This window comes from Callithrix jacchus, chromosome 8 (genome assembly GCF_049354715.1).
Source record: "Callithrix jacchus isolate 240 chromosome 8, calJac240_pri, whole genome shotgun sequence".
Classification (NCBI taxonomy): domain Eukaryota; kingdom Metazoa; phylum Chordata; class Mammalia; order Primates; family Cebidae; genus Callithrix; species Callithrix jacchus.
The window spans coordinates 127,319,232-127,332,612 of record NC_133509.1 but is presented as its reverse complement, the minus strand read 5'-3'; the positions used below and the strand labels follow the sequence as shown (position 1 = coordinate 127,332,612).

General features: G+C 42.3%; 1 protein-coding gene across 5 annotated transcripts in view; it reads right to left on the bottom strand.

The window, feature by feature from the left end:
- Positions 1-13,381, bottom strand: part of SLC24A4 (solute carrier family 24 member 4) — a 178,839-nt gene that overhangs the window by 19,750 nt on the left and 145,708 nt on the right. For all 5 annotated transcript variants that reach the window (XM_009006465.5, XM_009006466.6, XM_035261308.3 and 2 more), the window contains one exon: positions 279-445. In XM_009006465.5, the coding sequence (XP_009004713.1) occupies positions 279-445 (167 nt within the window). The remainder of the gene's footprint in view (positions 1-278; positions 446-13,381) is intronic.

Genomic DNA, 13,381 nt, shown 5'->3' with positions numbered 1-13,381 from the left:
ATGGCACCAGAGCAGTGTGATTTAGGCTGCCCGGGCAAATGGTGGTCTCCTCCCCTCACCCTTGAAGGCAAGCACAGTGCTGTGTCTCCACATCCCAGGTACCGAGCACAGAGTCATGCCCCTCATTCAAACCCTTTTCTACTGAGAAATATGCTGTGGTCAGTGAGGCCAGTGACTTGACCAAAGGTGGCACAGCAGTACCTGTGGTTAGCCTTGAACCCTGCTCCCTACCTCTCCTGGGCTGTGCACACAGCCCACCCCCTGTTCCCCATACTCACCAGCCACACCATGATGTAGGAGAACACAGCGATCCACAGCGTGGCAGTGATGAAGGTGACCATGAAGAACTTCTCCCAGCGGGGCTTGCTGCAGTTGGGAATGGTGACACACAGGAGGAAGATGAGGGGCCAGGTGAACACCCACTTGACTTTGTCCCCTCTGGCCTCTGCAGTGGGGAGGGGCAGAGAGAGAAAGGAGGGGGAGAGAAATACACTGGGTCACACACCTGCCAGTCTACCTGTCGGTTTAATTTTCAAGCTAAATAAGAGAATGCCACTGATGTGACTCTACACAACTGACCTTGCAGAAAGACAGAACTCCATAATGTCACCAAGTGGCAAGACAATTCAGAAAGTGTTTGTTGCTTGAATCAGTTCAGTCATTCCAAATCCTTCATTTGACAGGATAAGGAAATTAAGACCCAGAGAGGGAACAGACTTGCCTAGAGGAGGAGCTGGAATGGGGATGTGAACCATGGTTGGGCTTTGGAATCAGACAGCCCTGGGCTGGAAGCCGAAGGACCTTGAGAATCTCAACTCTACTTCCTCCTCTGACAATAATAGCTTAGAAGTAACAACAACAGGGCAGCAATAATCAACACATCCAGTATTCGCCATGTGCAGCAGGCACAGTGCTCAGTACTTTGCATCTTATTGGTTTCCTCATCTGTTAAATGAGAAAGTTATCTCTTTTTTCTTTTCCTTTTTCTTTTTTTTTGGTTGTTGTTTTGAGATGGAGTTTCGCTCTTGTTACCCAGGCTGGAGTGCAATGGCGGGATCTCGGCTCACCGCAACCTCCGCCTCCTGGGTTCAAGCAATTCTCTGCCTCAACCTCCTGAGTAGCTGGGACTACAGGTGTGAGCCACCCACCATGCCCAGCTAATTTTTGTAGAGATGGGGTTTCACCTTGTTGACCAGGATGGTCTCAATCTCTTGACCTCATGATCCACTTGCCTCAGCCTCCCAAAGTGCTGGGATTATAGGCTTGAGCCACCGCTCCTGGCCTGAGAAAGTTATCTCTTTCTAGGTTGTTGCAAGAATGATGTGACAGAGTGTACATAAAACACCCAGCTCAGAAGGCCTGACACACAGTAGGTATTCTGGAAATTTCGGCTCCTTTGTCCCAAGGTCCTATAGTCAAGACAGGCACAAGACTAAAAGGTGGCTGTCCTGGCTGGCAGTCCAGATCTCATTAGCCCCTACAAAGGGAATCCACAAAAAATTCAACGGAGGAAAAGAGGCCTCATACGCCATTGAGTGTAAGCATAGTTTCCTTAATAAGCCATTGAATGTAGGTGTGTACATGCAGGTTAAAAACTGGCCTGCTTGTCAATGAAATGGTGGAGGGAAGACCTCTGCAACTTTTATTTTTTATAAAAGCAATGAGAACAATGGCAAAAAGTTGTCAGAATCAACTTTTTCCGACCTCTGGAATTAACCTAAGGTTTGCAGCATCCAAGGAATGTCTATTTAAAAAAACCAGTTGGACCTTAGTAAGAACAGTGAACTCTGTGCAGTTTTAACTTTCCCTGTTTTTATTCCTTCTTGCCAGGTCTGGAGTAGCCTTGGAATATAGCAGCATGCAACCACATAATGAAAAACAGCAGGCTAGCAGCCACCAGAGCAGGCAGAGCATGGTTGGAGGACCTCCCAAGCCCATTCCCATGGAGTTGTTACTATTTGACCTGTCTGGTGGTTTCCTGGAAGGCTCCATTTTCAAGGCTGTCTTTATTTTACCAGAATCTGAGCTCATTTAGTGTGCACAGCCTTTTTCTTGGAGGTGTTTGTCAAAAACAATTAGAGGCAATTATTAAATCATGTTGCTGGAAATGGCAGATGGCAGCTGGGACAAACAATAGGTTAACCAAAAAGCATAAAAGGAAAAGCTGGAGAACGAGGTATCTACAGTGGACTTTGAAGAGCTCCTAGATATCTCTGGGAGTCGTAACAGACCATGAGCAAGCACAGGGCTGTGCCCAGGGTTCTTCACATGCTCAGGAAAAACTCGAGACTGCTGTAAGCTTTCACCTCTGCCTAAATTTGAGGCTCTGTGCATATAAGAAGGAAAGTCTACTGCACAGTTGTAAACCACCTGCCTGAGTGTTGGAGGTTGCCCCAGAACACATACAGAGGCCCTTGGCAAAGACTGGGAGAACGACTGGATCCAGGAATCTAGGGAAGTCTCTGTCTAATCATTAGCTGACCTCTAGGCTAACCTAGCAGAGACTTCAGTGGCCACACACAACAAAGAATATGAATTTGACAGAATTCGTTTAGAAAATTCACTAAACAACAATAATAAAGAATAACAACTACAAGCCCCAGAACAGGACATAATCTCCTCCGAGGCTCTGTACAAATAAGGTCATCTCCATGATATAACCTCCTGTTCTCCAAATACAATAGAATTAGAAACTGACAACAGAAGGAAAGCTGGAAAATTCACCAACACATGGAAATTAAATAATGTACTCCTAAATAAAGGATCAAAGAAGAAAGCACAAAGAATTAGAAGATACTTTGAGATAAATATAAAAAATGTAACATACTAAAACTTATGGGATATCATAAAAACAGTACTTAGAGAGAAATGTATACCTGTAAAATACCAATATTTAAAAAGGGAAAGATCTCAAATCAATGACCAAACGTTTCTTCTTAAGAAAAATAAAAGAAGAAGAGAGAAAATGAAGTCCAAAGAAAGCAGAAGGAAGGAAAAAAAATCAAAGTTAGAGTGAAAATAAGTGAAATAGAAAATAAAAAACAGTACAAAGAATCAAAGAAATCGCAAGTCGGCTCTTTGAAAAGATCAATAAAATTACAGACCTTTAGCTAGACCAAGGAAAGGAGAAGACTCAAATTACTAGACTCAGGAATAAAAGAGGGATATCACGTATGTCACAGAAATAAAACAGACTATTAGGGAATAATAGTTTTTTCTGGCACACGAACAATTATGTGCCAACAAATGAGACAATCCTAACAGACATAGTTCTACAAAGGTACAAACTACTGAACTGACTCAGAAAGGAAGAGAAAATCCGAATAGATTTAAAACAAGACATGGAAATAGTAATTTAAAAATTTCCCTTAAAGTAAAGCCAGGACCAGATGGCTTCATGGTGACTTCTACCAAATGTTTAAAGAGGAATTAACATGACTCTTTCACAAACTCTTTCAAAAAGTAGAAGAGTAGGGAACACTTCCCAGTTTATTCTATGAAGCCAGTATTACTTTGATACCAAAAGCACACAAAGATATCACGTGTGAAGAAAACTGCAGACTAATATCCCTTATGAAACCGATGCAAAAATCCTTAACAAAATTCTAGCAAACTGGAATGCAGTAACACATAGAAAGGATTATACACCACCACCAAGAGGGATTTATCCCAGGAACGAAAGCTTAATTTAACATATACAGTTCAATCAATGTAAAACAGTACGTTAATAAAATAAAGAATAAAACTACACAATCCTCTAAACTGCCACAGAAAAGACATTTGACAAAATTCAACACTCTTTTATGATGAAAACACTCCACAAACTAGGAACTGAGGGAACCTTCTCAATCGGATAAAGGGCATTTATGGAAAACCCACAGCTGACACTTTTACTTAAGGAGAAAGCGTGAAAGCTATTCCAACCCTCCCCTACCCACCCACTGCAGAATCAGGAACAAGATGAAGATGTCTACTCTTACTCCTTCAGCACTGAATTAGAGATTATATCCAAGAAAATTAGGCAAGAAAAACAAGTAAGGTAACTCAGATTGGAAAAGAAGAAGTAAAACGATCCCTATTTGTAGATAATATGATCTTGTATATAGAAAACTCTATGGAACCCACAAAAACCTATTAGAACGAATAAACAAGTTCAGCCAATTTGTAAGGTATGTAATCAATATACAAAAATCAGTTGTGTTTTTATACACTAACAATCCAAAAATAAAATTAAGAAAACAATTCGATGTACAATGCCATCAAAAATTTTAAAAACCTAACATTTATATAAGGAAATTAGTATAAGCTGTATATGCTGAAAACTACCAAACCCCATTGAAAGAAATTAAAGAATACCTAAATAAATGAGAAGAAATCCTGTCTATGAATTGAAAGACTTAGAGTGGTTAAGACAGTAATATTCCAAAAAAAAAACAAAACAAAAAAAAGACAGTAATATTCCTCAAACTTATGTACACATTCAATGCAATCCCTATCAAAATCCCAGGTAGCTTTTCTGCAGAAATTGACAAAGCTGAGCCTAAAATTCATATGAAAATATAAGGAACCCCAAATAGCCAAAAGAATCTTGAAAAAAGAGCAAAGCTGGGAAATTTACACAGTGTGATTTTAAAACTTGGTACAAAGCTACAGTAATCAGGAGAGACTGCTACTGGAAGAACGGAATGAAATTCTGAGTCCAGAAATAAACCCAGATATTTAAAGGTTTATTTATGGACTCAACATTTACTGGCATAAGAATGGAATAAAATTTTGAGTCCAGAAATAAACCCAGACATTTAATATCTTGATATTTCACAAGGGTGTCAAGACAATTCAATAGGGAAACAATAATCTTTTCAACAAATGGTGCAGAGACAGCTGAATACCCATAGGCAAAAGAGCAAAGCTGGTTCTCTATCTTATACCATACACAACAGTTAAATTTTAAACATGACGAAGACCTAAATATAAGAGCTACAACTACAAAACAGCATGAGCACAACTCTTTATGACCTTGGATTAGGCAACGATTTCTTAAATGACACCAAAATCACAAGCAACAAAAGAATAAATTATATTTTATCAAAATTTAAAATTCTTGTGATTGATAGAATGCTATTAAGAAAGTGAGGCTGGGGCCAGGCGCCATGGCTCATGCCTGTAATCCCAGCACTTTGGAAGGCCAAGGTGGGTGAATCACCTGAGGTTGTGAGTTCGAGATCAGCCTGGCCAACAATGGTAAAACCCCATCTCTACTAAAAATACAAAAACTACCTGGGTGTGGTGATGCATGCCTGTAATCCCAGCTACTTGAGAAGATGAGGCAGGAGAATCGCTTGAACCCAGGAGGCAGAGGTTGCAGTGAGCTAACACCATTGCACTCCAGCCTGGGTGACACAGGGAGACTCAGTGAGGCTGGGCACAGTGGCTCATGCCTATAATCCAGCACTTTGGGAGGCCAAGATGGAAGGACTGGTTGAGGCCAGGAGTTCGAGACCAGCCTGGGCAACATAGTGAGACCTCATCTCTACAAAAAATACAAAAACTAGCTGTGCATGATGGCTTTATTTTAGTCTCAGCTACTTGGGAGGCTGAGGTAGGAGGACTGCTTGAGCTTAGGGGTTAGAGGCTGCGGTGAGCTATGATTGCTGCTGCACTAGGCAACAGAGTGAGATCCTTCTCAAAAAACAAAACAACAACAATGAAAAAAAAAAACAAAGGAAAAGAAAGACTGTGAAAATACTAGTTACAGAATGGAAAAAAAAACATTTTGCAAATTACATATCAGTTAAGAGTCTATTGTCCAAAATATATAAAGAACTCCTACTTCTGAACAATTAAACACAATTTTCTTTAAAAAGGCAAAGGGTTTGAATAGACAGTTCTCCAAAGAAAATGGCCATTAGGAAAATGTAACTCAAGACAATTTCACAGCCACAAGTATTACTAGACTAAGCAAGATAAATAACAAATATTGGTGAGGATATGGGAAAACAGGAACCCTCACACATTCCTGATAGCAGCTGCTTTGGAAAACAGTCTGACAGTTTCTCAAAGTGTTTGACCCAGATATTCTACTCCTACTTCTACCCAAAAGGAATAAAACATATGTTGACACAAAAACTTTTCCTCAAATGTTCACAGCAGCATTATTTACAATAGGAAGAAATGAAAACAATCCAAATTCAAACTAAGTGATGAATGGATAAACAAAATGTGGTATCTATATACAAAGGAATATTATTCAGCCATAAAAAGGAATGAAGTGCTGATACGTGGTATAACAAGAACGAACCTTGTAAACATTATGCAAAGTGAAAGAAGTCAGACACAAAAGGTCATATATTGACAGATTCCATGTATATAAAATGTCAAGAATGGGAAATTCAGAGACTTTAGAAAGTCGATTAGTGGTTGTCAGGGGCTGGGAGAGGAGGAATGGGCTCGTGGGCCTATGAAAGTGGGATAATAAAGATCTTCTAGAATTATATTGGTGATGACTGCACAACTCTGTGAATACAGCACAAACTATAAATTATATAGTTTATAAGTATGGATGTTATGGTATATAACTTATATCCCAATTTTAAAAATTGCAAAGTAGACTGGCACTAGCTGTGTTTGCTCTGTAATATTTGTGCTAGAATCTGCCTAAATCATTAAAAGTTTTTTTTTGAGATGGAGTTTTGCTCTTGTTGCCCAGGCTGGAGTGCAATAGAACAATCTCAGCTCACTGCAACCTCCACCTCCTGGGTTCAAGCGATTCTTCTGCCCCAGCCTCCTGAGTAGCTGGGATTACAGGCATGCACCACCACTTCCAGCTAATTTTGTATTTCTAGTAGAGACGGGGTTTCTCCATGTGGGTCAGCCTGAACTCAAACTCCCAACCTCAGGTGATCTGGCCGCCTTGGCCTCCCAAAGTGCTGAGATTATAGGTGTGAGCCACAGCGCCCAGCCATAAAAGTATTGTTACTAAAATAGAATATTCAGCTGCTTATAATAAGAAGCCAAGAGAATATGGTTACCTTGAAATCAGCAAATCCATTCTTCTCTTTTTAGATCTTTCTCTATATACACCTTTCTGTACCTTGTAGTCCCTGTACAAATGGCCAAAACTTTCCTGCCTTGATTGGATTGTCCAAAATTCCAGGCTGTTCTCTTGTGAGTCCACAAGCTAACCCATCCAGGTTGCTGAGGAAGGCCTAGGGCATATATAGAATTGACCCAAAACTCCATATGTAGAGGAAGAATTCACTTTGGGGAACTGTAACCCTGGACACTTAAATGCCTAGGAACATTTTTGCAGGTATATATAAACCCCACAGTAGAAGGATTATTTTGTTTTCCCAGATACCAAACTGCACGAGGCGTTTGCATTTTCTTGCCTAACATGGGTTTTGCATCCGGTTTCAACACTCACCCCCATCTGGCCCCACCCAAGTGGCCAGTGTCATGCCCTGCCATTGTTCCTTAAGAAACAATGCTTCCACCAACCAATTCCATTGCTGTGTTTTTCAACCGTTGGATGCGATCCAGGAGAGGATGGTGAAATCAATCTAATGAAGGGCAACCAGCATTTTCTTTTTTAAAAAGTATAAAACAGAGTTCCTATACACAGTGAGAGTTCAATATCATTCCAGGAAACTGGTTTCCTTTCTATGTTTCCGGGTATGTGTATAAAATATTCCTGTAGGTCACGGTCATGGTGTGGAAACCTTCCACGGTGCTCATGCGGACGATCTCTATGCCACTGTGCAGTGCAACCCTCTGGACCCCCAGGCTTCCAGCCATCTGGCCTCTCTTCAGCCTCCCCAACGTTCTGACTCTTCTAAAAAGCCGTTAACCCCATCAGCCCATGGTGATCTCTCCCTTCTGTAACTGCTTTGATTTTTAAGTATTTATGAATTATTGAAACTCTACCCACGTTGACCCATAGCCTTAGTATTTGAATCCGCCATTCCTACCTCTCCCGGCTGGGTTGCAATCACAGCTGGTAACAGCTCCTGGTGCCCTCTTGACCAGTGTGGACCATACAGTTAGCAGGAGGTGGTACATGGTCTTATTCTAACAACCTGCTCTGCATAATTGGGCATTTTGTTTACTGCCTTGTTATCTAATTGCTCTGCATTTTGAAGCACAATGCTCAAAGGCCAAAGACAAGGCAAGCAGTGGTCAAGCTCTGGTATCTGACCTGGTTCAAATCCAGTGGACGAGCTCATCAGCTGTCCATCACTGGGCGAGCAGTGCCCACGAGCCTCATTTCCTTACTGTAAAATGTGAGTGACAACAGTACACTGGGGACTTGGAAACATGATACTATTTGTCAATAGAAGGTCATAGAAAAGTCTCCGTAAATGGCACATCTCACCATTACCATCAGGGCCATATGTCAATACAGACACAGTTTCAAATATAGGCTGGGCCTGGTGGCTCATGTCTGTAATCCTAGCACTTTGGGAGGCTGAGGCGAGGGATCATTTGAGGTGAAGAGTTCGAGTCCAGCCTGGCCAACATGGCAAAACACCCATCTCTACTAAAAAATATAGATATATAAAAATTAGCTGGGCATGGTGGCAGGTGCCTGTAATCCTAGCTGCTTGGGAGTCTGAGGCAGGAGAATTACTTGAACCTGGGAGGCAGAGGTTGGAGTGAGCCAAGATCACACCATTGCACTCTAGCCTCGGCGACAAGAGTGAGACTCCATCTCAGAAGAAAACAACAACAACAGCAACAAAACAAATACGGTTTGGAGCTGTCAGCCCATAGCTCTCAACGTCTGGCTTGGAAGAAGTCACTTGCATGAGTTCTGAAGCTAGACTGGAAGCCCCTTGCAGGCAGGGGCCTGCTGAATTCTTGCACGGCTGTGGAAGAGAGCAGAGCCCCCAGCCCAACCCCTGACCCGTGGCAGAACTCAACACATATTAAATGCATGGGATGTTACAAGGGCCCCCTCAGAATCAGGAAAAGATAATCTGAAACACACGTTTTCTAAAAATCCCACAAAATGAATGTGATAATCACCATTCAAAAGCTCATTAGCAACAAAGAAGCCCTACCTATTACGGTGATGAAATTAGATATTTCCTAAACTTATGCCAAGAGACCAGACCACCAGGAAACATTGCTGGAATGGAAAAGTTAGAGAACCCAGTTGCACTTGATCAAGGTAGAGGCATGGACAGTCTTGAAAGCTGTCCCAGGCTTTGATGGTACCTATAGAGGTGCCTGGGTGCAAGAGTTCTGGTTCAGTAAGAATCCTGGGACACCTCTGGCAGAACCAGCCCAGCACCCCCGATGAGGGAACATTTTCTCCCAGGCACGTTTGTGCTCCTGGCTGTGACTAGCCCAAGAGTAGCTCTAATCAGACTGAGTCAATCAGAGCCTGTCCCTGAGGACACTGAAATTGGAAGCAATTTCAGCCTGCGTGTGGCTGAAACTGTGAAATCAGGAGAAGAGAGGCAGAGGCAGTAGGTCTGAGGGGCAGGACATGAATCAGGGACAGAGACAAGCATGGGGAAACGGGCTGCCTGATCATGTTTCCCGGTTCCAGCTGTCCTGAGACTCAACCGCACCTCTGCCCTGGCTCCAGGAAACACCTCTGTATCTTTCTCATAAAGTCCTCTTTCCTGCTGAAATCAAGATCTAGCTAGTTTTTGTTACTTGTAACCTCAATGTCCTAAGCAACAGAGTTACGAAGACAGAAACAGCAGGGAGGGGCTTTTCAATCCACACTAGCCAGGAGCGTCTGGCTCCTTGTTTTAATTCTGAGCCCATCATGCAACCTCCTGCCCCCAGGATCTGGTCTCCCAAGTAGACTTGCCCACTAGGCTGGGCCTTGGCCTCCTCATCCTCCAGTGAGAGACTGAGACTAAACCAGTTGTTTTCAAAACCAGCGGAACGGCCACACCATCTGTGGGGCTTGTTAACATAAAGATTTCCGAGTCTTGCCAATGTCCTGAAGGTCCTGCTTTAAAGTCCTTGAGTTCTACGTTCATGCTCAAATATATGCTATTTGCCAAACCCACATCTAATGTGTTTTTAAATGTAGCCAGAATTTGTTTTAATTGGGCATGAAAAGACACAGAAGTATAGAAATGATGGTCATGAAAAAAGTTTTTGTACTCACAGAAACTAGAAACAGGAGGCAGGGTGGGCCACGTGAGGAAGCACCAGTTTCGGTCAGGAGGCACAAGAAGCAAGAGGAAACATGGGCAAAAGCCCTATTGTGGCTTCTGTGGGGCAAGGGAGGGAGAGTATGCAAGCCTTAGAACTGAATAGCTTCTATACTGCTGGTGGGAATGTCAAACAGGACAACCACTATGGAAACAGTGTGGAGATTCCTTAAAGAATTAAAAGTAGAAATACCATTTTGATCAGCAATCCCACTATTGGGTATCTACCCAGAGGAAAAGAAGTCATTATATTAAAAAGATACATGGATACTCATGTTTGTGGCAGCACAATAAGCAATTGCAAAAATGTGGAGCCAGCCCAAATGCCCATCAATCAATGAGTGGATAGAGAAACCGTGGCACATATATACATATATACACGATGGAATACTACTCAGCCATAAAGAAGAATGAATTAATGGCATTCACAGCAACCTGGATGGGATTGGAGACTATTAGACTAAGTGAAGTAACTCAGGAATGGAAAACCAAACATCGTATGTTCTCACTCATAAGTGGGAGCTGAGCTAGGAGGATGCAAATGCATAAGAATGATACGGTGGATTTTGGGGACTCAGGGGGTATGGGTGGGAAGGTGTGAAGGATAAAATAACAAATTGCGTTCAGTATATTCTGCTTGGTTGATGGGTGCACCAAAATCTCACAAATCACCACTAAAGAACTTTCTCATGTACCCAAATACCACCTGTTACCCCAAAACTTATGGAAATAAAAAATATTTAAAAAGAACTGAATAACTTCAGGGAGCTCTGGGGCTGAATCTAGTTGTCTGTACCCTGCCCCAGGATGACTAAGGCAGAGAGGAATGTTGCCTCCTAGGGTGTAAGGGCCAGATGGAGGAGGCAGTTCAGAGTAGGGCTCCGGATTGGTTTGCACATGTAAATCATGCTCCCAGCGGGCAGCTGTTTGCTATCTCTAAGAACTGAAGGGGCCTGGAAGGGCAGTCTCTCCCCAGGCAGGGAGGCCTCAGATGCCAGAGCATCAAGAATACAGAAAATAAGAACACAGAGTTAACACATACTGTTAACTTCATAAAGTGACTTTCAGGTCTATACATCAGCCAACTGAGAGCTTTGCAAATGTGAATTGGTCTCTCAAGATTTTTGAGCAGTTCTGGGTTGTAGAGGGCATTCATCGTTCTCCTATGGCCAGCATACATTCCCCTTTAATGGTAACGGCATGCCAATTTTCCTTTATGGAACCAACCCTCTATTCCACATTAAACTCACGTGGTTTACAAAGGGCTGACTCCTCTCCTTGATGTCTGGGTGGGTATGAGATCAAACTAGGCTAATCATGTATTCCATAATATTTAGTGTGTTCATTCCCCATGCTAGGTACTATTCTAAGTACTGGGAATCCAACATAGGACATCTTGACCTCTTGCTATTATGGGGATGGATAGGCTCTAGGCTGGGTGTGTAATATAACGAGGGTCAATCTTGGGAATTCTGCCAAGAATCACTGCCTCTAATACCCATGGCCCCTTCCTCCTCACTAATGAAACTCTCTTTCCCTTGAGACAGTAGTTTCCCAGCTAAAAATCCTAATTTCCCAGGCTTCCTTGCAGATAGAGGTGGCTATAGACAGTTCTGGACCACAAGGTGCAAACTGAAGTCTATTTGGTGGAGTTTCTGGGAAAGTCATTCTCTTCTTGATAAGGTGAAGGAGGCTCAGTAGCATAGGCCTCCTGCCATTTGTCCTCCTTGTCCCTACCAGGAATAGGGGGTCGGTGGGGTTGCAGAGGCCAGTGGGCAACCTCAAGGGCAAAAGCCACCAGCTGAGTATGGGCAACAGTAATTGGATACTGACGATTTTACTGCAAGATTCCCTACTCTCAGGACTTCTTGTCACACGAGAAAAATAAAAATCCTCCAGTTTAAGGCTCTGTCACTTGAGTTTTCTGTTACATGCAGCTGAATGCAATCCTTAAGAGACAGTGGCACCATCTGTTCATGGGGCTAACCCAATGGGATGTAAGCTTAGATGGAAACCCAACACAGGGGTAAGCCAACCCCGGGGAAAGCGGTGCTGAGAGATGGATGGTGTCTTGTCGTTTGCTCTGAGCCCTGGGTCCAGCCTTGCCAGAAGGCAGACTCTCTCTGGGAACCTGCCACCATATGAACTTTTTGGCTTTAACTAGCCTGAATAGGGGTTCTCTAACCCCTAAAGAAATGATGGTTCTCTGCCATCATTTCTTTCACTAAGCTCTCAGATTTCTCTTTTGAAGTAGAAAATTACAATTTAATTATGTGAAAAAAATGTCTTTAAAATGAACCGTAATAAAACAGATGGCTCATCAGACTGGAGGAAAAAAATTAATAACAGATGCAATTGCTGATGAAAAACCTCAAGCAAATTAATGTGGACAGTAAACGAATTCCAATTAAGGGAGTGGTTAACCTGTGGTTTGAGGGATGCGTGTGTCTCTGGATGATGCAGAGTAGATATGCATGGACCTGGGAGCTCGGAGCATTTATATGACCTGCAGAGCATAGATTCTGAAGCAATGTTTCTCAAATTTGAGTGTAAATCAGAATCCCTGGAAACCCTGTTAGATCACCACAGCCACAGTGATTTGGCAGGACTAGAGGAGAGGGTGTTCTAAGAATTTGTATTTCTAACAAGTTCCCAGGTGCTGCTGCTGACAGTCCCAGGACCATACTTTGAGAAGCATCACTCTAGAATAATTCCAGTTAAAGCAATTGCGATGTAATTAACATATCATAAAATCACCCATTTAGAATGTGCAAGTAGGTGGGTTTTAGTATATCTGAAAGTTGTGTGACTATGACCACCATATAATTCCAGAAGATTTTCATCTCCCCAGTGGAAACTCCAAGCCATCAGTGGTTATTTCCGGTCCTCATCTCCTCCAGCCTCTTGTAACCACTAATTAATTTTCTGTTTTTATAGATTTGACTATTCTGGGCATTCCACATAAATGGAATTGTAACATGTGGGCTTCTGTGTCTGGCTCCTTTCAATGAGCATATGGTTCCTAGGCTCGTCCACACTGTAGCATCTATCAGTATGCCATTCCTTTTTATGGCTGAATAATATTCTATTATATGGATATACCACATTTCACTTATCCATTCATTCATCACTTGATGGATATTTGAGTTGTTCTACTTTTTGGCAATTATGAATAATGCTGCTATAAACTATTGTGTATAAGTTTG